Source organism: Brassica napus, chromosome A9 (genome assembly GCF_020379485.1).
Source record: "Brassica napus cultivar Da-Ae chromosome A9, Da-Ae, whole genome shotgun sequence".
Taxonomy (NCBI): Eukaryota; Viridiplantae; Streptophyta; class Magnoliopsida; order Brassicales; family Brassicaceae; genus Brassica; species Brassica napus.
Genome location: NC_063442.1, coordinates 43,064,227 through 43,086,337, shown reverse-complemented (window position 1 = coordinate 43,086,337; position 22,111 = coordinate 43,064,227). Strand labels below are relative to the sequence as shown.

The window sequence follows — 22,111 nt, the reverse complement described above, 5'->3', positions numbered from 1 at the left end:
GGCCCAAGATAACACACGGCCCAATAATTTGCCGCCATATATATAAACGAAGAGTAACGATAAAGAAAACCAAACCAAACCAAACTAAACCAGGAGAGGGGAATATACTACGAATATAAAAACCCTAGATCCTCTACATTACCTTAATAGCTTTTCTCTCCGCCTCACTACACTTCTCTCTCGATTTGCTCGCCTAAACCTCTCAGGTAAGATCCTCTATCGATCGAACTTTCATATTAGCTTTCTATTCATCGGTATGATCGAGAGCTCACTGATTGATGTTTTCCCTTGAAACCAGATCCAGTATCAGAAGCCGAAGCTCGTAACCGTCTGAGCAATGGCTTTGGTGAGTTCTCTATGAGTTTTCTTTTCGATTTTCTACGATCGCGTCCTGTATTCGATATATGATCGCGAAGAAGCAAGCTGTAGCGATTGTTCGATTTTAGTAGTTCTCTGATTCAGATTCTAGGTTCTTACATGTTATTGTATACACCAATTTGAATGGAATCACGTTTAGTAATCATATTAGTGAAGAATCTATGATCTTGAATGGTTGTTTATACTCCAAATTGATTTGAAATTACGTTAGTTTCGAGATCTAGCTGCTATTTACGAGTGTTAAGTTTTGATGTTGGGATTACATATCAAGCTCGTGAATTTTTAGGATGAGTTCTGCTGATCAGTTTCTCTGTGATTGGAATCTTATGTGATTGCAGGTGTTGCACACGTACAAGGGAAACAAAAATGCTGACAAGGCACTCATTGCCGCGGAGTACGTTGGTGTGAAGATCGATGTGCCTTCTGACTTTGCGATGGGTGTCACCAACAAGACCCCAGAGTTCCTCAAGATGAACCCTATGGGAAAGGTATGAGCACGCTGCTGATATCTCAATGTGATTCGTTTTAAACTTGTGTTTTTTTTAGCTAAGCAAAAGCTATTCGTCTTGCTAGGTTCCGGTACTTGAGACTCCCGAGGGTCCTGTATTTGAGAGCAACGCCATTGCCCGTTATGGTAAGAAAAAACTTTTATTTTTGCTCTTTTGTCTCTCCATGTCTGGTTTCCTTGCTTCCTGGCATTTGGGTTTAATAGATGTTTTGATATCTCTTTGCAGTAAGCAGATTGAACGGTGAGAACTCCTTGAACGGTTCCTCTCTGATCGAATACGTAAGTTGCTTTTCCCCCCAGTGCCACTATTCTCTAATCTGCTTGCACCTTTCTGTTTGTTAATCTATTGGTTCGTATTCTCGATGTTTATCTGCATGTTTTTACTTTGCAGGCACATGTTGAGCAATGGAGCGACTTCTCCACATTGGAGATTTATGGAAACATCTTGAAGTGGTTCGGCCCAAGGATGGGCTTTATGCCATACAGTGCACCTGTAAGCTTACTAACTTCCATTGGTTGATTAATCTACGCTCTTTCATTCACTATATCAATAGGACACATGTTTCCGTTCTTATCCCTGATTGTTTATGATTGAAGGGTGAGGAAGCTGCCATCTCTGCGTTGAAAAGAGGACTTGATGCCCTGAACACTCATCTCACTTCCAACACTTACCTTGTTGGACACTCTATCACCCTCGCTGACATCATCACTGTCTGCAACTTGAACCTGGGCTTTGCTACTGTCATGACCAAGAGCTTTACCTCTGCATTCCCTCATGTCGAGAGATACTTTTGGACCGTGATCAACCAACCAAACTTTAAGAAGGTGGTGGGTGATGTCAAACAGACTGAAGCTGTCCCCCCTATCAAGAAAGCCGGGCAGCCTGCAAAGCCCAAGGAGGAGCCTAAGAAAAAGGCTGCCCCTGCAGCAGAGGCACCTAAGGTTGTTGAAGAGGAAGAAGAGGCGCCAAAGCCCAAGGCAAAGAACCCTCTTGACTTGCTACCACCAAGCCCAATGGTTCTCGATGAGTGGAAGAGGCTTTACTCCAACACCAAATCTAACTTCCGTGAGGTTGCTATCAAAGGTATGTGGGGTGATATCTTCTAGTTTTCCTAGTTTCTCACTTCTTATGGAGATGCATGAATCGTTTAGCTTATGGAGTTAATTGTCATGATCAAGCTCATCACCATGTTTAAATTGCTCAATGCAGGATTCTGGGACATGTACGACCCAGAGGGATACTCACTATGGTTCTGTGACTACAAGTACAACGACGAGAACATGGTGTCCTTTGTCACGCTCAACAAGGTTGGTGGGTTCCTTCAGCGCATGGACTTGGCACGTAAATACGCTTTTGGAAAGATGCTGATTTGCGGGTCAGAGGCTCCGTTTAAGGTGAAGGGTCTGTGGTTGTTCAGAGGACCAGAGATCCCAAAGTTCATAATGGACGAAGTGTACGACATGGAGCTGTACGAGTGGACCAAGGCTGACATCTCTGACGAAGCCCAGAAGGAACGTGTTAGCCAGATGATCGAAGACGCAGAGCCATTTGAAGGTGAAGCACTCTTGGACGCCAAGTGCTTCAAGTGAAAAGAGAATTGGTTTGGTTTGACAATTAGTTTTGTTTTGAGATGTTATGAGTCGCTTAGACTATGTGTCTAATGCAGTGTTAAGGACAAGAGGTTGTGGTCTAAGTAATACTTTCTCAAACTTTTCATATTGTGCAAACTTTTAAACTTTCAGATACATGTCTTCTATTATATTGTTAAGGTTGTTTTATGTTTCTCAAAGTATAAAAATGATCCTAAAAGGAATATGTTGAAGAATGAGTCTTCGTCGGCGTCTTGGAAATGGGTCTTGGCCCTTTTTTTTCACGACATTTGGTAAGATGGAGAACAAGTCTGTGTCCACTTGGTAAGCTGTCATTATTTTTATTTCATGTTGTTTAAAATGAATAGCTAAATATATAGTTGTTACTTGTTAGTATAAAATCTAAACTATATAATCAATTAATAACTAGTTTAAAAAAAAGTAAAACAAAAAAATGTAATGTATCAAATTACATAATTTAATTTGTTTGGTCAGAAACCGAATAAAGTGTTCTTTACTACAAGACATGAAAATATATGTCTAATCTGTTTCTATTTTCTCAAATCGATCCCTGCTTGAATAGAGAGAAATGAGAGAGACCTCGGCGAGTGATCTTTCATGGCAGCGTTTACGAAACGGATTAACTTGTTATAGTCCGACTTGTGGTGTGGGTGTGGCCTGCCTAGGTTTGACATAATCCTAACCTCCCTACCCCCACTAACTTAGTTGATTAAACCATGTATAATAACTAATAAGTATATACTGATCGATTTCTTAGTAGTTATCTTATTTTTTGTTTATTTAGTGGCTTATCTGATTTTTGCTATTTTATATGAATTTAATTATGTCAAAATGTTATATATTCTGAAACATTGATAAAAAAGAAAGAGAGAACCCGAAAATGATAAAAGTTATACGATAAGTTTGACCAGAAAAAAAAACGATGTGACAAATAAAAAACTAATAAAGTCTCCCTTGAGATGGTTGACAAGGTCTTAGGGGATAAAGGGTGACGGTCTCCAAGGTCATACCTTGGACCATGAATCCTGGTTTGGGTCCTTTTAGACTACCTCTTGGTGCTTATTGCCTCACCTCTGGCTTTGACTGCAGTTTTGAGCTCATCGTTCTTCTTCTTCTTCCTCGGTTTGGCCTCCTCCTCTGCACACCTAGACTTTCCAATCCTGAAGGACATTAAACACAGGGAGTAATTAGCACAATAAGCATGAACTTTAATAGCTTGTCCTATACTAAAGCTCCTCTCACAGATCAAGCAAAGCATTTGAGGTAAATTGTCCATAAACAAAAGATAACTAAATCAGAACTGTCAAGTCACACACTAGAGCGGATAACTAACAAACCTTCAACAATGAATCAACAGAATAATTACTAAGTAAATAATCAAAATGGTACTTTGGGTCCGTTTTTGGCTGCGATTTGCCTCTACCGGTGCTTCCACCGCCTGACATGGTGGCTTTGCCTTTACCTCCTGGAATGACTTCCAGCGAAGGCGTCAGCACTTTACTCGACCGGTGGCTCGTCTCTGACATGTCCGGCTTGAGCTTCATGCCTGTTGGATTCCCAGGACTCTCCAAAGATTTGATTCTACTTCTTGTTTGACTCCTTGTTTGCATCCTACTGTAGACATAAAAAAACTAAATTGAAAACTCGATCCAAAAGAAAGACTAATTAAACAACTGGGTGTGACCTTTGTGGCTGCGCATTTGTACTGATGCAATATATCCACCAAGAGTGATCCCAATTGAAATCACCACAAATGGTATACTGTGACGTTCAAAGATAGCGTAAATCAGGAACCACACGCTGAGATAGGAACAGAGTATGCTTATGATACGAAATCCAGCAAGTCTGGGTCGAGCCTTTGCGTCAAAGAGAGCTGCGGTTACGTAGATCATCCCCAGATACCCAGCTAGCTTTACGTACAACTCCCTCTCTCCTTCGATGTTGATCTTATCTTGGCCACCGAAAAAAAGCATCAGAATCGTCACGATGCTGGATGAAAGCGTGATCACCTTGCTTGACACGCTCTCGAACTGTGTGTTTGAGTAGATTCCCAGCCATTTCGTTACGCCGAAGCTCTTTTTTTTTTCTGTTTTCTCTGTAACTGTGTCACTCAAGAGAGAGAGAGAGAGGTAGAAGAAGATCACGCCGCCTTTAGCCACGTCACAGTCTTTTCTTATTTTCCTTTTTCATATTCTCATTATACACAAATTACACATCATATATTTATTTTTTTAGGCATAGACATTATCCGGATCCGGATCCAAAACTGAACCAATTATTAAATAAAATATAATTGATTAATTAATTCAGTTTGTTTAGCATAAATATAAATTGAATTTATTAATTTCAAAAATAATAATTTTTTTATTTAATTTTAAAATTGTAGATGTAATGTATGTTTTAATGATAATTAAATTAGATATAAACAGAAAGAATAGTCAATGTGGTCAGATGTAATGGTCTAATTTAGATTGTTTGTATATAGATAAAAATTGATTCTGTTTTTTTGGTTTTAATAATATTGATGTTATTTTTATTTTTTTTTGAACACCAATAGTATTGATGTTAAAAAAATCTTATAAACACATATTATGATTTTAATCTCTTCTTTTCCAGGCTCATATTAATCAAGTATTAGACTGCAACACATGGTCCAATGAAAGGAGAATTCTTCTAACTGCTATACACTTGATCGCTGTTCTATCTAACGGCTGAATATTGTGGGACCAACTCGATGATGACATGATGATACAGTTATACACGTGTATTCATCCAAAAGCGCGTCACAAACTCCTGGATATTTTTTTAAAATAAAAGTAGTGACGTAAGCTCCACTTTAGTATCCCAATCGAAAAGATGATTGGTTGAAGCGTCTCGTTTTGTAATTCATACAAGGCGCCGAATATCTCTCGTGGCTTAAGTGGAGCACCCATAATTCTCTCTCTCTTTTTTTTTTTTTGCCATTGAAATGATCCAGATTAGAAATCTAAACGAACAAAGATCTAACTTGCGCTGGCGTCATCACGAACGGGCTTAGGTCTCGGACGCTGGGGTTCTGCACGTGAATTTTCCAGTGGCCGAAATTTAAATCCGGATACTAAAACTCGCAGCCGTGAGCTTTTTACTACCAGAAATCCAAAACTAAAAGCCTTAATTGTTATATTCAGATGATTTTAGTATGTATAGGCAGAAATAGATCTAGAAAATAATTTAACATATGGCACAATCTATATATCTATATGTATGTTTATTAAAATACTAAATATAAATTATTTCATTAAATTATATATATTTTTTTAAAAATTACATTAGTCACTAAAATAGATTCGATAGATTCTGTTTTCCGGTGATGGTAAACAGAAACAATTCTGCAGTTGTATCCTTGGAATATGAGCGCTATGAAACCGTCACACTACGGAGCGTTTAAAGATTTAAGGAAAGAGATTAACCATATCGACTCTGCAATTCTTCTTTATCCTTCTCTGGAAATAGATAAATAATTTTTTAAAAATTTTAAAAATTCTATTTTAAGTAATATTACATATAGAACATAATATTTTTATTACAAAAATATTTATTTATTCATTTTAATTTTTCTTATGTTAATCTAAAAACTGAAAAATTAATAAAATAACTGTTTGAGTGAAATTTAAATAAATTATATGTTTTATTTGGAAACATTAATATTAGAGAAAAGAAAACAATTGTAAAAAGAAAAAGCAACATCATTGTAGGTAGCAAAAGAAATGAGAAAATGGGAAAGGTAATTAAAAATGTAGAAACAAATAAAACAGAGGACGCTTGGTGGATTCAAAGAGAGTGGGGCGCAACATAATCTTTAGAACCGTAAGAGCTACACAATATTATGTATGTTAACGACATAAGAGAGTTATATTATTTAGTATGTGGCAAGTGCCACTTCCTCACGAGATCTGGGTCCGCCCCTGTGTATAGGGCCGTCTCAAATTATTTTAAGGTCTTGTTCAAAAAAAATTAACTATATATTTAACAATATAATAAAATAATTTTAAAAGTTAATAGCTTTATTTATATATATTTGAGGTTTATTTTCTAATTATAAACTATAAAATTAAGAATATCTTAAATTTTTTGAAATTTTCAATCAAATTTATGTAGAATTATTGTGTAATTCAGTGCGCGTCCAGATTTTGCAACAATTTAGTTTTGTTTTGTTTCTAAAAAATATATTTGCTTTAGTTTTAAAAAGAAAAACACAGTGTTGTGGAACCATTTAACTTTTCTTAGGAATGTGTCTATGCTTTATTAATTGTAATATGTATCATATAAAATATTTTATTATTTCATTTTTTAAATATTGTAACTGTTTTTAAAAATTAATATTGTACATTGCTTTTTTCATGTTAATTTTTCTAAGATTAAGAAACTTAACCACCAAAAAGTATATGTGATATTTCTTCTTTTTATTTTTGTTAGTAGAGTTTGATGAAATGGATAAACTAATACCGTAAATACATTTTTTTTATTTTTTTCCTTTTTCCTTTTTACGTTTTTTCCTAGTTTTTCTTGAATTTTATATTTATTCGGATTAGATCAAGTATTTATTCCCTAAATTTTTATTTGTTGACTAAATATTTTACCAAATTAGAATTCTATTATGTATAATTTTACCAAAAAAAAATTATATCTTATTATAAAGCTTCATAATCTTTTGCTTAGTTTCTCCTCTTGCAGGAGAAGCAAACCAATGATTTGTAAAGATTGAAGTAGAAAGTGAAGACACCCGAGTCTGTTCCTCTTTGATCTGATTAAAGTTAAGAATGGAAGGATGAAACTTCAATTTTACGTAGCCTTGGGGAAACACTGTTGTGGCATAAGATCTTGATCAGGTATATTATGTTTGCTCATTAAGACTGACTTAGTAACAAAATTTATCTACTGGATTTATTACATATGAACTCACGTAAGCTCAGTGGATATAATAAAAAAGAAGATGACTAAAACCGATAAGAAATCAAAGTTTCTGTGGACTCAAAGCTGAACTGTTAGATACTATTTGTTTTTGGTTATCAGGCAACACATACGTATGTTGAGAACGGAGAATCTGAAAGAGTTGTGACTCTTGGCGTTGATCTCTTTGAAAATCTGCTACCATGAGTGGATGGGGATGAATGCCATATGCGATCTCTGTTTGAGAAACTGGTGTGCCAATGAAAAGATTGGTGATACGGTGAGACAATATTGAGCTATTGAAAACAATATCTCTCGCCTGGTGATGGAGCTAGCAAAAGGTTAAAAAGAGGCCATGTCGGTCTTCTGTTTTTTTTTCTCAGTATAACCCTCCCTCTTGAAATATATGATCAAATTGCCTTAAATGCAATCAAATGTTGCTTTCTTCCATCTAACAGTTTGAGAGTCTCAACACTCTCAACTAAGAGTATGCCTGCCTAACAAATAAAAGGAAACTGAACTTCAGATATATTAAAGACACGGAGCTCTGATACCAACTGATGAAACACCATAAGAAACATATTTGTAACACAATGTAACGTCATGAATTATCATATATAATTTTGGAATTAGGGTTTTATTACTTATAAATTACTTTTAAGTAAACTTTAAATACGATAATTTTTAATTATGGCTCCAAACTAGGCGGTAGATATTTATCTCTTTACAAAATATACTATATCTCTAAGAAAACTAAAAAAATGTTGTGGACTTGAAAAATGATTGGCACAGTTTTACAGTTCTAGTTTTCTAGACATAAATATTGCCGAGGAGAGGATATACCAATATTGACTTTTGTGCTTGCTCGTTAATTTTTTTTTTTATATATAAAAATATCAATTGGCTTTCATGACATTAATCCATGGGCTTGAGAATTGAGATAAGTTTGTTGCATTTATATTTGACCTCTAAACAACAAATTAATGTTGTTGGGCTCTTAATTTATTTGATTCTTGTTTCCTTAGTAGATATTTGATTATTGTTGTCTTATATGACTTTAGTAAGTTAAAAATGTTAATAATTTAAAACAGTAAATTTAATAGTTATAAATGAGAAAACTTTTCTTAAATTTAGTGATCATTTAAATTTAATGATTATGATTTAAAGTTTAATATTTGACGGCGGAATTGAGATTGGGGGTTAGTTTTATGATATAAGGTAAACTAATTATTTTACATGTTTAATAATTTCACTAACTTATACTATATTATATAATATATTTTAATTCATTTGTATTTTCGTTTGTATACAATGTTCTAATTTATTAACTTGTACTATATGTTTATCCATACTAACATAAGTTTTCTATTATTTTATTTGCATACAATATAAATGAGTATGTGGGACATAAGTATGTGACATGGACTTTCTATCATCGTAGAATTGTAAATAGTTGTGTTTCAATCCTGTAGATCGCTTCAGGATGTGGTTACCATTTGCTTTTTCCTTTTTTTTCCAAAACGACCATTTGTGATGGAAGCTAGAATACCTTTATGCAATAATATGATTTCACAGTGTGAACAAGAAAGATAGAAAGGAGAATTTTACCAAAAAAAAAAGATAGAAAAGAGAAACCTGAATATAATTCAACATAAAAAAGTATGGAAAAGGATCTCGATGAATCACAAATCTTTATGTAAGTTTGTTCGCCTCTATGTATGCCTTCAAGCAGACTACTTGATAAACAGAGACCATAATGCAAATAATCACCGCCATTACACTGTACGAAGCTAATAGTGTGTTGGTGTTCGCACTCACTGTTATCACATCGGCGTCTCTGCATGCAAAGTGTCATTTTGTTCGACAAAACTTTAATATTAATTAGACTAAACAAAAACAGACAAGACAAGTTGAAGATTCTTTTACCCGTTTATTAGCTTGAGTAGATTTTCATGGATGGCTTTGACTGTGCCTTCAAGTTTTCTAATCTCCACCTCCATTCCCTAAGTTAATAAGCAAATTAAATGTCTCAAAGAAACAAATCTTCAAAACAAAATGAAGAGGATACATTTTTTGTAAATATCTATTTGAAAGCTCACCTCGATCTTTTCTTTCTGAGTAGTTTTACAGCGGCCAACGTTGATGCTAATATTTTTGTTGTATGGGAAGTTCAACTGCAACATAAAGAACTCAGAGGCAAGTAGAACAATGAACAGAAACACCATCCATGACCACTCTATTTCCGCATTTTACATTATTCCCTTTCTCTCCAAAATTGACTTTAATCAGGACTCTCTAAAAAAACTATCAAATTAGCTATGAGGAACTAGCAAAAACCCATGATCACAAATACCAAATGGTACTTGGTCAATATTTAAGATTCAGAAACTTGTGATTACTATCAATTATTTTGAGCAAACTTTATGAATCAGTTGGAATTAACAGATCAAATAATAAAATGTTGATACAAATAACATGGTGGATCGGAAGAGAAACCCAACAATCACCTTAACTGAGATAGTGGAATTATAACGCCCCGACCCGCCCACGGCTAATGGGCCACCCATGCCCGCTCTCTCGGCCCGTGGGTTCCATCCCGTCTGACAGTCGGTCCGTTAATTTTCCAAGGCTCGAAATCATTGTTTACTGACCCTGCAATCACCACCCGACCTTTTCCCATGCTTTGGCCTCACTCGCACGCTATCGCGAATCACTTCCCGATAGGTCACCCATCCTTCCACTACTCCAGCTCAAGCACGCTTAACTCTGGAGTTCTTTCAGGATGTGTTCCGGAAAAGGTAAGTCAACTTTGGTGACATAGGTAGCCAAATCAATTCTCTTAAGCCTTTTCACAAATCACAACTCGGGATGTTACAATTCACCCCCTCTCAAAGAACGCAACGTCCTCGTTGCGCCCCACGACAGGTCTCAAGACGCCTCTCGGGTCAGAACCGAGATGGCTAACCAGCTCTGATACCACTTATAACGCCCCGACCCGCCCACGGCTAATGGGCCACCCATGCCCGCTCTCTCGGCCCGTGGGTTCCATCCCGTCTGACAGTCGGTCCGTTAATTTTCCAAGGCTCGAAATCATTGTTTACTGACCCTGCAATCACCACCCGACCTTTTCCCATGCTTTGGCCTCACTCGCACGCTATCGCGAATCACTTCCCGATAGGTCACCCATCCTTCCACTACTCCAGCTCAAGCACGCTTAACTCTGGAGTTCTTTCAGGATGTGTTCCGGAAAAGGTAAGTCAACTTTGGTGACATAGGTAGCCAAATCAATTCTCTTAAGCCTTTTCACAAATCACAACTCGGGATGTTACAGGAATGATCCTCGGAGATTATGTCTACATTACTATTGATTTCTTGACACACGCACCTTGTATCAGTGGGAGGCATGTCTTGCAATATAGCCTCACCGACCTGAATCATCACCAGAACCAGAAAGAAGAGAAGGAGTCCCGTCAGGAGGCCACTGCTCATCTTAGCAGCCATCTTCGTCTTTCAAACTTTGTTGCATACAACCCAAAAATAAAACCTATGAATATAGAAAAGAAATGAAAATATGCATGAGACTTAGTCTGTTACCTTTTGCTTTTCTTCCCAATTTTTTTTTTCTAGGGTTTCAGTTTGCTTCGAGCGCCACTTTATCATATATAATTTTAGAATTAGGGTTTTATTACTTATAAATTATTTTTAAGTAAACTTTAAATACGATAATTTTTAATTATGCCTCCAAACTGGGCGGTAGATATTTATCTCTTTACAATATTTACTATTTATAAAAAAACGAAAACGTGTTGTGGACTTGAAAAAATGATTTTTTTTTTTTTTTTTTTCAACTGAAAAAATGATTGGAGAGAGCATATGCCAATATTGACTTTTTGCTTGCTCATTAATTCTTTTTTTTTATATATAAAAATATCAATTGGGCTTTCATGACATTAATCCATGGCCTTGAGAATTGATATTTGTTTGTTGCATTTATATTTGAGCTCTAAAGAACAAATTCATGTTGGTGGGCTCTTAATTTTGGGAAAATTGGATAAATAGGACACTTTGAACTTGGATTTGTCACATTAGGATTTCTAGAAGATATTTTAGGAAAATAGGATTTTAGATCTTGTAAAATACCAAAGTACCCTTAATTTACCAATTATGTTGAATTTAAATTATAAATTATAATAATTTTCGTAATAGATTTTAATGTTAAAATTAAAATCTATAAAAATTAAAAAATAAAAAAAACACTAAATGGGAAAAAAGGAGACGCGGGATGCCGCAAACCTAATTCCCCTTTCTCTTTGTCTTCTCCGTCGTAGACTCGTCGCTCTCCCACGGCGATTTAGGGTTCAACGGTGAGAAGCTCTGTTCTTCGTCGGTGTTTCATCAGCCCGTGGTCTCTACTCTCGTCTCCGTCACCATCCTTTTCGATCTCACTGAAGACACAACGGCTGCGAATCGTTCTTCCTCTTCGTCGGGTCAAATCGATTTTCGAAGTGTTCTTCCATCAATTTCGCCTCTCAATCTCACAATTCTTCACAGAAGGTATTGGATTTCATCTATAGATTCTCATATTAAACGAAATCGAAGTGTTCTTCCATTAAAGCTTGATTTTTTTTTAAAATGATTTGCCGTGTTTCTTAAAATAATTTTGTTTCACGGATTGGTTGATATTATTGAAACCTTTACATGTGTGATGATATTGAAACCTTTACATGTTGAACTAATAATTTTGTCACGGTTTGTAGCTATGTCTGAGGAGCTACCGAAGAGGCTTTTTAAGGAGGGCGAGGAGCCCCGAGTTACTCAGATCAACAACAACTGCAGGATCGACTACATAATCCGAAAGTTCCAAGCGTGGCTGCCAAAGGAGTTGGATGTCGTGAAGAAAGACCCGGTTTTTCATCAGATTTTTAAGCTCCATGAGAATGGTCTTGGATACTCTGCGAGGGTGATACACAGCTTCTTGTGTAGGGAGCTGGTGACTTTCTTACAGCACGAGCTATGGTTTGTCTTTGCGAGGAGACCGCTTCGATTCTCATTGCAAGAGTTCCACGCCGTAACCGGGTTTGAATGCGATACTCACATTTCGATTGAGGAGTTTGAAGAGTGGAAATATGATGGTGGTTTCTGGAGCAAGGTTTTGAGGAGAAAAGATGGAACAATTACACTCTTCAACCTGTGGACTAAGGACAAGGAAGCTGTAAAGAAATGGAAGAATGCAGATCGCATACGTCTTATCTACTTGGCGATCATTCTTTGTGTGGTATTGGCGAGAGATGAGAAGGCTAATATCCCCCTGAAGTACATCGCGGTGGTCATGGATCTTGACAGAGTTCGAAGGTATCCTTGGGGAGTTGCTGCTTATGACCTTCTCTGCAAATCCATAGCCAAAAATCGTTCCCAACTGAAGGAAAAGACCACTAGCTATGTCTTGGATGGCTTCTCATACGCCTTGCAGATTTGGGCAATGGAAGCGGTGCCAAAAATCGGGAAGCTTTGTGGAAAAAAGCTGGATAAGGGTTTCAAGGACGGTCCTAGATGCATAAACTGGATGGGAGCTGCGAAGGTGTCATATGAGGAGATCATTCGCTTGGAGGAGATTATTACACCCAAGGTAATTTTATCTATTTATGACGACTCTTTCCGGTTTGAAATGAGTAGTTAGTATCTAACTGTATTTCCCTGTCTTGTGTAGGATGACATCTACCCATACATCTCATGGACAGGAAATTATGATGTTGTCAAAGCTCAGGCGTTTCGCAGAGATGATGATGTGGAGGATGACAGAATCAAGGTTCTGATGGAGATGATAAAGAAGGGGCATGATTTTAGTGAGCATGTTTGGGAAACTGAAGAAAATGAAGTGATTTCTTTATCTCTCGATGACGAATCAGCTGTGAATGATGAAGCAAGCGTGAATGTTGAAGCAGCCGAGAGTGATGACGACTTTCAGACTCCGAAAGGATCAAAAAACGTTGGTTCTAGATCAAAGAGGGGTAAAAAGAGGCTTCCCGATCGTGGTATGGAGAAGAGAAAGCATAAGGTTCTCGCAAGTGGCGCAAAGCAAGCTCCTTTTAATGAAGACATGAAGGCTTTTATGACACAGTTGTTTGAGCACAACTTCTCTGGAATGGAACAAAGGATACAGAAACAGATGGCCGAGACATTTGAGCAGATGCGGACAGAGCTTAAACAATCACGTAAGGAAGCCAGCGTTGAAGTTGAGCTTGGAGAGCCTTCACCGACAAAGCCATCGACGAGCCAGGCACCGTTGAGGAGGTCCACACGCGGGGTAAACAAACACTAGTCTTCACCATCCTCTTCAATGTTATTTTGTCTTGTTTAAGTTCGTGGTTTGCGTGTCTGTTTGTTTTATTGGCATCTAAGTTATCGGCCTGAATTTTGTTGTACTTTATAAGGTCTCGGTTTGTATGTGTGCTTGGTGTGTAAGTGTTCTTGGTTTGTAAGTGTCTTGTTTGAACTTATGTAATGGTCTGGAACTTTTATGTAAAATAATTATTAATGATAATGTATTTTGGTATCTCAATTATTGCTTATTTGTCATGAAATAACAGGATGGTTCCGAGACTACATTCGATGTGAATTATAGTGAAGCAGATGATTTGGGTCGCGGGATAGGTACACAAGGGGTTGAAGGGCTTTCTCAGACGTCGTATGTGCCAGGCTTTGATCCATCTCAGGACAAAAAAGAAGAAGACTGGTGGACTCCAATGACTTCGGTCCGAGGTTCAGTGGATAATCCAGTAAAGAAAGAAAAGACAGAGATGAATACAGCTCCACCGCCGTCACAGTGGGAGAAATGGTGCAAAAGAAAAGGTCATGGACTTCAGCTTAGCGATTCACCATTGCCAGAAGATGCTTCTCCGCAGGCGTCACTTTATTATATCTCCGAAGAGTCATGGAAAGGATTCACGGAATGGGCATTAAAGCCTATACCTTTAACAATTGGTCCTACATGCTTTAATTTGTCTGTAGCTACAAGAGTAGTAAGTGCTGGAAAATGGCTTGGAAACGAGGTAATGAATCTTGTACTAACCTTTAGTGAATTTATCTTCCTAACACTTCTTATATGCTATATTACTTAACTTTCATTGTAAATTTTTAGGAGATGGATGCGGTTATGTTTATATGGCGTGTGAACACTACATTGAATCGTTGGGCCCCTCGGCGTGTTGCTTTCATGAGTGCTATGTTTTGCCTCCAAGTAGACGCTGCATACAAGAAGTTTTTACCAAACAAAAAAGCCTATCAATTGCCTGATTTCCTTCTTGGGTACGGCAGAGGAGAGCTTCCATCTCATGGGCGGACTGATCTAGTTTGGGGTGTTGATGTTGATCGACTCTACTTTCCTCTGTTTGTAAATGGTAACCATTCAGTTCTTTTTACATCCTAGTATACATTTCTTCGTTTACAAATTTTTGTGGACACGAACGCAGGTAATCACTGGGTTGGTGTCTGTGTAAACATCATTGAAAGAAAAGTAGAAGTCTTTGATTGCGGTCGGGGAAAGAACAGACAGTACGTTGAGAAGTTTGCTGCTATCATTCCTAGGATTGTGAAGTCCGTTGCACCACAAGAAAGACAGAAGCAGCTACTCCTCTCATCATATTCTATCGTGGATGTGCCTATGAAGTTGAGATTGAATAAAAGTTGTTGTGATTGCGGTGCATACGCTTTGAAGCACTTGGAATGCTCGCTGCTTGGTCTTGACGTCAGTTTAGTGGATGATGAAATCATTATGGGTTGTAGACAGAAGATTGGAGTGGACTTATGGGAGGCTGCACACGACCCCATCTTTGCTGAGGTTATGACACGATATGTGCCTTCACCATGGGAGAGGTCTGAGGTCTTTGACCTGGAGGATGATTGATTAACTGTGATTTTAGTAGTTTGGTTTGTTAGAATTAGAAAACAACTTTGGCTTTGGTATTTGATTTGAATTAAGAAACAACTCTAGCTTTGATTTTGTATAAATTATGAAACAACCCTATAAAGAACAAAATCATAAAAACTGAGGACCCAAACCCTAAACAAACCCTTAACTAAAACCATAACCATAGACATACCCTAACCAAACCCTTAACTTAAACCATAACCATAGACATACCCTAACCAAACCCTAAAACCATAATACAATCATGATTCTTAATCATACCCTAAACAAACCCTAAATCTGTAATTCATAGTCAAACCCTTAACCCTAAATAAACTCTAAAACCATAACCGTAGACATACTCTAACCAAACCCTTAACTAAAACCAAATACAAATTAATCCAACGCCTCAAACACACACCTATTTATTGATTATTTTTGTACATTGGTCACTATCTAAGTACGTCCGTCCACTATGTTTGATAGATGTTTAAACACTAATTTAGAGGGTTCAAAGACAAAGTTCTTGTGGTGTTATCGATAAATTCAAAATGATTTTTTTCTGCTCTGCCTTAGCTAGAATACGCGTTCTGGGAGTATGAAACGACGTAGTTTTGGTTATTTTTTTGACCTAATCTCTTTTCTTCCTCATTCTTCCTCGACAGAGAGATTGCAGCGGCGAAAATTTGGAGATCGACTCCCTCATGTCTTCAGTAAATTCTTCATCCACTACAAGAGATCGCCTCGCGAAACAACGGGGAATTCCCACAAGATGCAATTGCGGTGAGGCAGTGAATCGTTTCACTTCAAAAACAATTCAAAATCCGGGAAGATTATTTCATTGTTGTCCTTTGGGATCTCAAAAGGTTAGTCATGTTATCATATAACTGTCTCGTTGTTGTCCGATGAGAGTAGAATTAGTCAATCTAATTGTGTATTGGATGTTACTGATGAAGGACAAAACCCACTTGTTCAAATGGACTGACAAGTCAGTTGTTGAGGAGATTGAAGACTTCCAAGACCTGTTTGACGTGTTACTCGTTGACAATTCCGAGTTTCAGAAATCAGTGAGAGCTGGTGAGGCCATGATGACACGCCATGAGAGTAGAATTCAAGAGATGGAAGATGCAATGTGCCATTGCGAAGAGAAGACCTTGGAATGCATTAGGGAACTTAGGGGCATAAAAGCTTTGTTTGTGTGTTGTTTGGTGATGGTCTTCTTGTACCATATCTATGCATGATGTTCAACTACTTTTATGTGCTTCCTCAACTTGTTGTTTCTTATTTTCAAAGAAGTTAAGACCATGTTTCTTGTTATTTCGAGGTGATCATCATCTACTGAAACGAATTATTTTGCAATTACTTTGATTGTTACTAGAATAAATCGATTTGTCTCTATAGTTTAGCAAATACCAAATTGTCAAATAGGTTCTTAAACAGAAGATCAAATTGTTTCAAAAGCAATAAAGAAAAAAACAGAGACAGATGCAGACACATAACAAACTAGATGGGTAAATCGCATGTTCCTCTCTTGTGTCCTTCAGTTCCACAACGGCTACACTTATGCTTTTTATTCTTCTTTGATCCTTGAGAAGATGCGATCTTGTCTTCTACTGATTCATACCTTCTCTTTACTGGTCGACCAGCACTCTTTCTTGTCTTTGGTGGTAAAACCTTTGCAAGTTTAACCTCAGCAGGGACATTCCATTCTGACTCTACAACTGCTATTGGATTAATGGAATCTGCATAGGCGGTTCTCCACGCTGCAGTGCTGTATAAGGCGTCAGTGAATCTGTGCACTTCCATACCTGTCAATCTCAAAAAAAACTTGATCAATATGAAGTCTATATGATGAAAATCCCGAAAATAAATAATTCTCAAGTATTCATGTGTTTATACTTCCATACCTCGTGAATAAATTGCAGGAATGGCGTGTCGGCAAGGAATTTTTCCTATATCATACTTACCACATGTGCATGTTCTTCTTTCCAAATCAACATGACAATCATATATGTCTCCTTTTACAACCGATCTGAAGTTGTCAACCTTGTAAACCTGGAATCCTTTTGCCTTCACAATTCTCCTATCAATCTTTCTCTCCACCTTAGCGGTTAAAGGATCTAGATGCTTTGAGCTTAACAAGCGACGCTCATAGAACCATCGAGTCAACAGTTCTCTTATACTATCAAGCAAAGGAATAACCGGATATTCTCTAGGTATTCTAAGAACTGAATTTATAGACTCTGCAGGGTTCGTGGTCCTAATGTCATACCTGGAACCAGGGAAGAGAGAACGAGCCCATTTGCGCACATCAGCCTCCCGTAGATATCTTCCAAGCTCAGGACTCATATCAAAAATTTCGGTGATACGTTCTTGAAATTCAGTGTATCTATATGCCCGTGAAGCCTTTTCTACCAACGCAGTCAATCCTTTTGTCTTGAAAAATGAGACCACATTGGTCAATAAGTGATGAATGCAAATTCCATGTGCTGATCGAGGGTAGACAGTCCCAATAGCTTTAGAAATAGACGCATTTCTATCTGAGACAAAAGCTAGGTCTTGACAATCAGCAATAACCACTTTCAACTGTCTGAAGAACCACCCCCAAGAATCGTCATTCTCTGAATCAACAACCCCAAATGCAATCGGATACAAATTAGAGTTACCATCTACAGCAGTAGCAACAAGAAGTGTCCCTTTGTATTTATTTTTCAGAAAAGTTCCGTCAACAACAATCACCCTTCGCATTGCATTGTAGAATCCTCTAACTGATTGCCCAAATGACATAAATAGATACATGAATCTTCCCTTCTCATTAGTTTCATAGTGAGTATGCGTACCAGGATTTGCTTCTTTAATCATATGCAGATATGCTGGTATTTTAGAGTAACTGCGATCTGGTATACCTCTAGCAGCTGCAATAGCAAACTCACGAGCTTCCCAAGCGTGCCAATAAGTAATCTCACAACTATGCTCCATTCTCATAAATTGAATGATGTCATTCGGTTTTGGGCCATCGTTTGCATCATCAAATCGATGTTGTATCAGAGTCCCAATTGTTCTTGCTGATGCTGTTTTTCCGAATTTCCTTTTCTTTGAAGGAGCACATGAATGTCTTCCATCACATTGGTTGATCATGAAATATGTAGACCCATCTATTCCTTCTGCACGCACAGTCCAGTTGCACAATGCATCTTTACATCGAATATACCACCATTTTCTCGTGGATTTGATAACAGTGTAATCGAAATTATTCTTCATCGCTAAAATTTCCATTGTTGCCTTCAGAACCCCTTTACTTGTGAAAATTTGATCCTTCTTCACGAAGTCTCCTCTCCAAGCTCGACCATCCTTATCACTGTCTCCATTGTTTTGAAAAAGTTCAATGTTTTCACTCCTTAAAGGACCGCAACCATCTGCAGCGACATGATTCGTTCTTTTAACAAAAGACTCCTTTGACGGCTTGACAAACTCTGCTCGATTTATCTCAGGAACTTCTTCATCCTCAACATTACTTGAATCGCAAGGCTCCTTATTCAAATCGATATTGACTCGTTCCTTTTGATTTACACCGGAAACAGAGAACATCACACACAAGGTAGTAGACGATTCCCTCTTTGCATAGCCCACAAAATTAGATGCTTGCCGATCATTGGTGATAATAATAGGAGGATTCCCTTTTTGATTCAACAACGAATAACTGAACTCGGCATTAATGGCATTATGGTCCACCCCATAATCCTCACACACCATTATCTTGAGCTGCTTCAACGTAGTAGTAGTTGCTAATGTTACCATTCGACCACGCCTTTCTTTGTCTACCACGAAACTCCAGTCATCACCGCGACTACACATCCATTCACCCGATTTGACATAGATTAGAACCATGTTGTATTGATAGAGAAAAGAGAGATGATTATGTCGATGAAGAAGAGAGAAACACAAAGAACGACGACAAAAGATCGTGGGAGAAGGAGAAAAACGTGGGAGAAAATATTCTTGGAGATATTTAGGGAAGATTTAGTTTAGATTTAGGAAACATCTTTAACCGATTATGGAAGTTTCCATATTTTTCGGATTTCCTGTAGAATGTATAACCTATGTAAGTCAGAACACAGTAGAGTAGATGTGAAACATATTCTTCCCTAGGCGCCACATAAGGTAAAAGGCAGACCACATCATGGCTCCAAATATAGATAGGGTATATCAACGCATTGTGGCTACATGTCGTAACCAAGCTAAAGGTATAAGAAAGACATCTTTCTTGATTATAACGTAACGTAACCTAGCTTTGGTTAGAATATATAAGAAAAGATAGGTTACGTTGTATACCAAAGATATATCTATGTATAAACATTAGTAGCCGAATTCTAGACTAAGTAGATGACCAGAATGAGTATTATAACTGTAGCTAGAAGATGAAATAAAATATGATTCATTTTAAAAAAAAAAACAATTTAAACATATATATTGTCATACTTATGTTTCCAATAGTTTTGATATTTTTTAACATTTTTAAAATTCAGTTTACTATTTTTTCTATTAAAAAAGGGTAAAATATGTCCAGAATTGTCCAAAATATCAGAAATCCTATTGTGACAAATAAAAGTTCAAAGTGTCCCATTTTTCCAATTTTCCCCTTAATTTATCTGATTCTTGTTTCCTTAGTAGATATCTGACTTTGTTATAGTTATAGACGAGAAAAACCTTTCTTAAATTTTAGTCTGTATTGTAAGATTGCACATGCAGAATAATCAAATACTCAAGAAACTGACGAAACAAAACAAACACCGATAAGTAGAACTAATAGCCACCCTTGAGATCGTTGACGACGTCGTAGAGGATAGGATTGACGGTCTCCAAGGTCATACGGTATGAATCCTGGCCCGTTTAAACATCCCTAGTCATACCTTCAGCCATGAATTGTATTAGTAAGATTGATTCGAGGGTAGGAGATATATTAGAGCCCAAAATCCAAATTCCTCCTAGATAATAGAAGAAAAATAGAATATGCCACTGCATATTCCTCTGTATTTTCAAACTCAAGATTTGGTGCAATTCATATCATATTCTTTCCTAGTTATCAATGGTAGATTTCGTCAAAACGAAATCGCAAACTTCCTATTATTCTCAAATTACTACAGTTTCAAATTCTTTGTGAACTCAAATAATGTATAAGCGCTCATAATAAATCATATAAGTATGTGTATATGGGGTTAGGAGAAAACAACCATCCAAAAAGAAATAATAATTGTCTTAGTATGTTTGGGATGAAGTTTTTCGTTTTAGCCGTTTTTGCGTTAAGTTGTGTTGCAAAGCCTACAACTAGAGAATTATATGAAGAAGATTTGAAATTAGAGAGACAACTTAAGCTTGTAAATAAACCATCTGTTAAGACAGTCAAGGTTCGTGCTTTACTTTATTTTTATTCATATATTTTTGTACATATATATATAACTTTTCAGTTATTATTTTTCTTCTATAAAACCTCACTGTTTTTTTTTGTTTTTTTGATAAACCATTGTATTTATGTTTTTCAGACTGAATATGGTGATATCTATGATTGTATAGATTTTTACAAACAACCTGCGTTTGATCATGCCCTCTTGAAGAGCCATGAGTTTCATCCTGAAGTAATAATCTTTTATACTTATGAATAAATATTATGTCAGGAACAATTTTAAATTATCATTATTTTAAAATTGCATATTTTCCCCATTAGATGAGACCAAGCAACATGAATGGACTAGAGGAAGTTGAAAAAGAAGAAGGTAACAATGAAATAGAAGTTGAATGCCCACATGGCACAGTCCCAATAAGAAGAACTACCAAAGAAGATCTTATCAGACAAAAGACATTCAACCAAATGTTTGACTCAAATGTTCATCCTCTAACCAATTCCGAACCGGGTTTACATGTGCATAAATTCTCCTCTCTTTCTCCATTTATTTTTTATATAAACAAATGTATTAGTATTTTCTTTAATAAGTTACATTAAAAATAGTGAAATTTAATAGTATGCAGGAAACAGAGTCATAAGTAAGTACGTAGATATGGATTTTGCAGGAGGATTTGCTCATTTCAGTTTATACCAAACTCCAATGGTTCATCAACTTCAATTCTCTTCTGGTTTAATAAAAGTTTCCAACGGTACAGATTTCATCAAGGCTGGTTGGACGGTATAAGTTCATAACATTCATAGCTTTCACGTAACTTATTAAACAAAAATAAAAATAAGTAAATATATAATACAGACAAAGTAGTTATTATTTTGATTAAATTGCCTTTTTACAGGTTAACCCGACGCTTTATGGAGACAATCGTTGCCGAAAATTTGCATATTTCCATGTAAGCTCTACATACATCACGTAAAATGGTTATACTTTAAAAAAAAATGGTTATACTTTCAAATAAATCAAGCATTATAAGGATTTTCTTCTTTATTTTATTAATATCAGATTAATATTTTCTTCATGTATAGACACGTGACCAACACTGTTTCAATACGAACTGCCCCGGTTTTGTGGTAGTGAACAACAATAGTCCTCTTGATTATGCATTTCCCAAAGTCTCAGAGATCGCTGTGCGAATAATGGAATGTAGATTTTATATTTACCGAGTAAGTTAATTTATAAAAGTTTGTAATTTATCCAAAAAACAATTACTTTTGTGTTTTCATGTTTAAACTATGTCATGAACCTTATAATATAATAAAACTTATCTTTAAACTTGTGTTTTTTTCAAGGATCCACAAAATGGAAACTGGTGGTTATTCACTG

General features: G+C 36.6%; 4 protein-coding genes and 1 long non-coding RNA gene across 6 annotated transcripts; 2 read left to right on the top strand and 3 right to left on the bottom strand.

Annotated features, from left to right (window-relative positions):
- The first annotated feature begins 71 nt into the window (after positions 1-71).
- On the top strand, positions 72-2,665 carry LOC106420176 (probable elongation factor 1-gamma 1). The gene is made up of 8 exons (XM_013861021.3): positions 72-206; positions 299-346; positions 717-866; positions 952-1,012; positions 1,113-1,165; positions 1,278-1,379; positions 1,484-1,970; positions 2,097-2,665. The coding sequence occupies exons 2-8, from the start codon at positions 338-340 to the stop codon at positions 2,474-2,476; spliced, it is 1,242 nt and encodes a 413-aa protein (XP_013716475.2). The 5' UTR covers positions 72-206; positions 299-337; the 3' UTR covers positions 2,477-2,665.
- On the bottom strand, positions 2,516-5,558 carry LOC106420098. Its single transcript, XR_007316721.1, has 3 exons — positions 4,182-5,558; positions 3,887-4,111; positions 2,516-3,657 (listed from the first exon to the last, which is right to left on the bottom strand). It is a non-coding gene; the product is annotated as an uncharacterized LOC106420098 (long non-coding RNA).
- A 3,404-nt stretch (positions 5,559-8,962) lies between these two features.
- LOC106419906 (transmembrane emp24 domain-containing protein p24delta3) lies at positions 8,963-10,996 on the bottom strand. The gene is made up of 5 exons (XM_013860751.3): positions 10,762-10,996; positions 9,934-9,953; positions 9,526-9,600; positions 9,353-9,429; positions 8,963-9,263 (listed from the first exon to the last, which is right to left on the bottom strand). Exons 1-5 carry the CDS (start codon positions 10,925-10,927, stop codon positions 9,119-9,121), a joined length of 483 nt encoding a protein of 160 aa, XP_013716205.1. The 5' UTR covers positions 10,928-10,996; the 3' UTR covers positions 8,963-9,118.
- Positions 10,997-11,473: 477 nt separating this feature from the next.
- On the top strand, positions 11,474-15,278 carry LOC106360964. 2 transcript variants are annotated; one of them, XM_022692614.2, is made up of 4 exons: positions 11,474-11,980; positions 12,184-13,052; positions 13,134-13,730; positions 14,014-15,278. In XM_022692614.2, the coding sequence occupies exons 2-4, from the start codon at positions 12,186-12,188 to the stop codon at positions 14,542-14,544; spliced, it is 1,995 nt and encodes a 664-aa protein (XP_022548335.1). In that variant the 5' UTR covers positions 11,474-11,980; positions 12,184-12,185; the 3' UTR covers positions 14,545-15,278. The 2 variants fall into 2 exon arrangements, with proteins under 2 accessions (XP_022548335.1, XP_022548334.1); XM_022692613.2 differs by having other exon boundaries at positions 11,474-13,052.
- Positions 15,279-16,707: 1,429 nt separating this feature from the next.
- LOC125578608 lies at positions 16,708-19,964 on the bottom strand. Its single transcript, XM_048741867.1, has 2 exons — positions 17,240-19,964; positions 16,708-17,140 (listed from the first exon to the last, which is right to left on the bottom strand). The coding sequence occupies exons 1-2, from the start codon at positions 19,218-19,220 to the stop codon at positions 16,836-16,838; spliced, it is 2,286 nt and encodes a 761-aa protein (XP_048597824.1). The 5' UTR covers positions 19,221-19,964; the 3' UTR covers positions 16,708-16,835.
- Positions 19,965-22,111: the final 2,147 nt, after the last annotated feature.

Bases quoted from the DNA above. Each gene is read 5' to 3' on its own strand.
- LOC125578608 (XM_048741867.1), bottom strand. From the start codon at position 19,220: ATGGTTCTAATCTATGTCAAATCGGGTGAATGGATGTGTAGTCGCGGT. The intron at 17,141-17,239 runs GTATGGAAGTAT...TGAGATTGACAG, and splicing joins TCCTGCAATTTATTCACGAG to GTATGGAAGTGCACAGATTC.
- LOC106360964 (XM_022692613.2), top strand. From the start codon at position 12,132: ATGATATTGAAACCTTTACATGTTGAACTAATAATTTTGTCACGGTTT. The intron at 13,053-13,133 runs GTAATTTTATCT...TGTCTTGTGTAG, and splicing joins AGGAGATTATTACACCCAAG to GATGACATCTACCCATACAT. The intron at 13,731-14,013 runs GTAAACAAACAC...ATGAAATAACAG, and splicing joins TGAGGAGGTCCACACGCGGG to GATGGTTCCGAGACTACATT.
- LOC106420176 (XM_013861021.3), top strand. The intron at 1,013-1,112 runs GTAAGAAAAAAC...ATCTCTTTGCAG, and splicing joins CAACGCCATTGCCCGTTATG to TAAGCAGATTGAACGGTGAG. The intron at 1,166-1,277 runs GTAAGTTGCTTT...TTTACTTTGCAG, and splicing joins GTTCCTCTCTGATCGAATAC to GCACATGTTGAGCAATGGAG.
- LOC106419906 (XM_013860751.3), bottom strand. From the start codon at position 10,927: ATGGCTGCTAAGATGAGCAGTGGCCTCCTGACGGGACTCCTTCTCTTC. The intron at 9,601-9,933 runs GTGATTGTTGGG...TTTATGTTGCAG, and splicing joins ATTCCACTATCTCAGTTAAG to TTGAACTTCCCATACAACAA. The intron at 9,430-9,525 runs GTGAGCTTTCAA...TTATTAACTTAG, and splicing joins CTCAGAAAGAAAAGATCGAG to GGAATGGAGGTGGAGATTAG.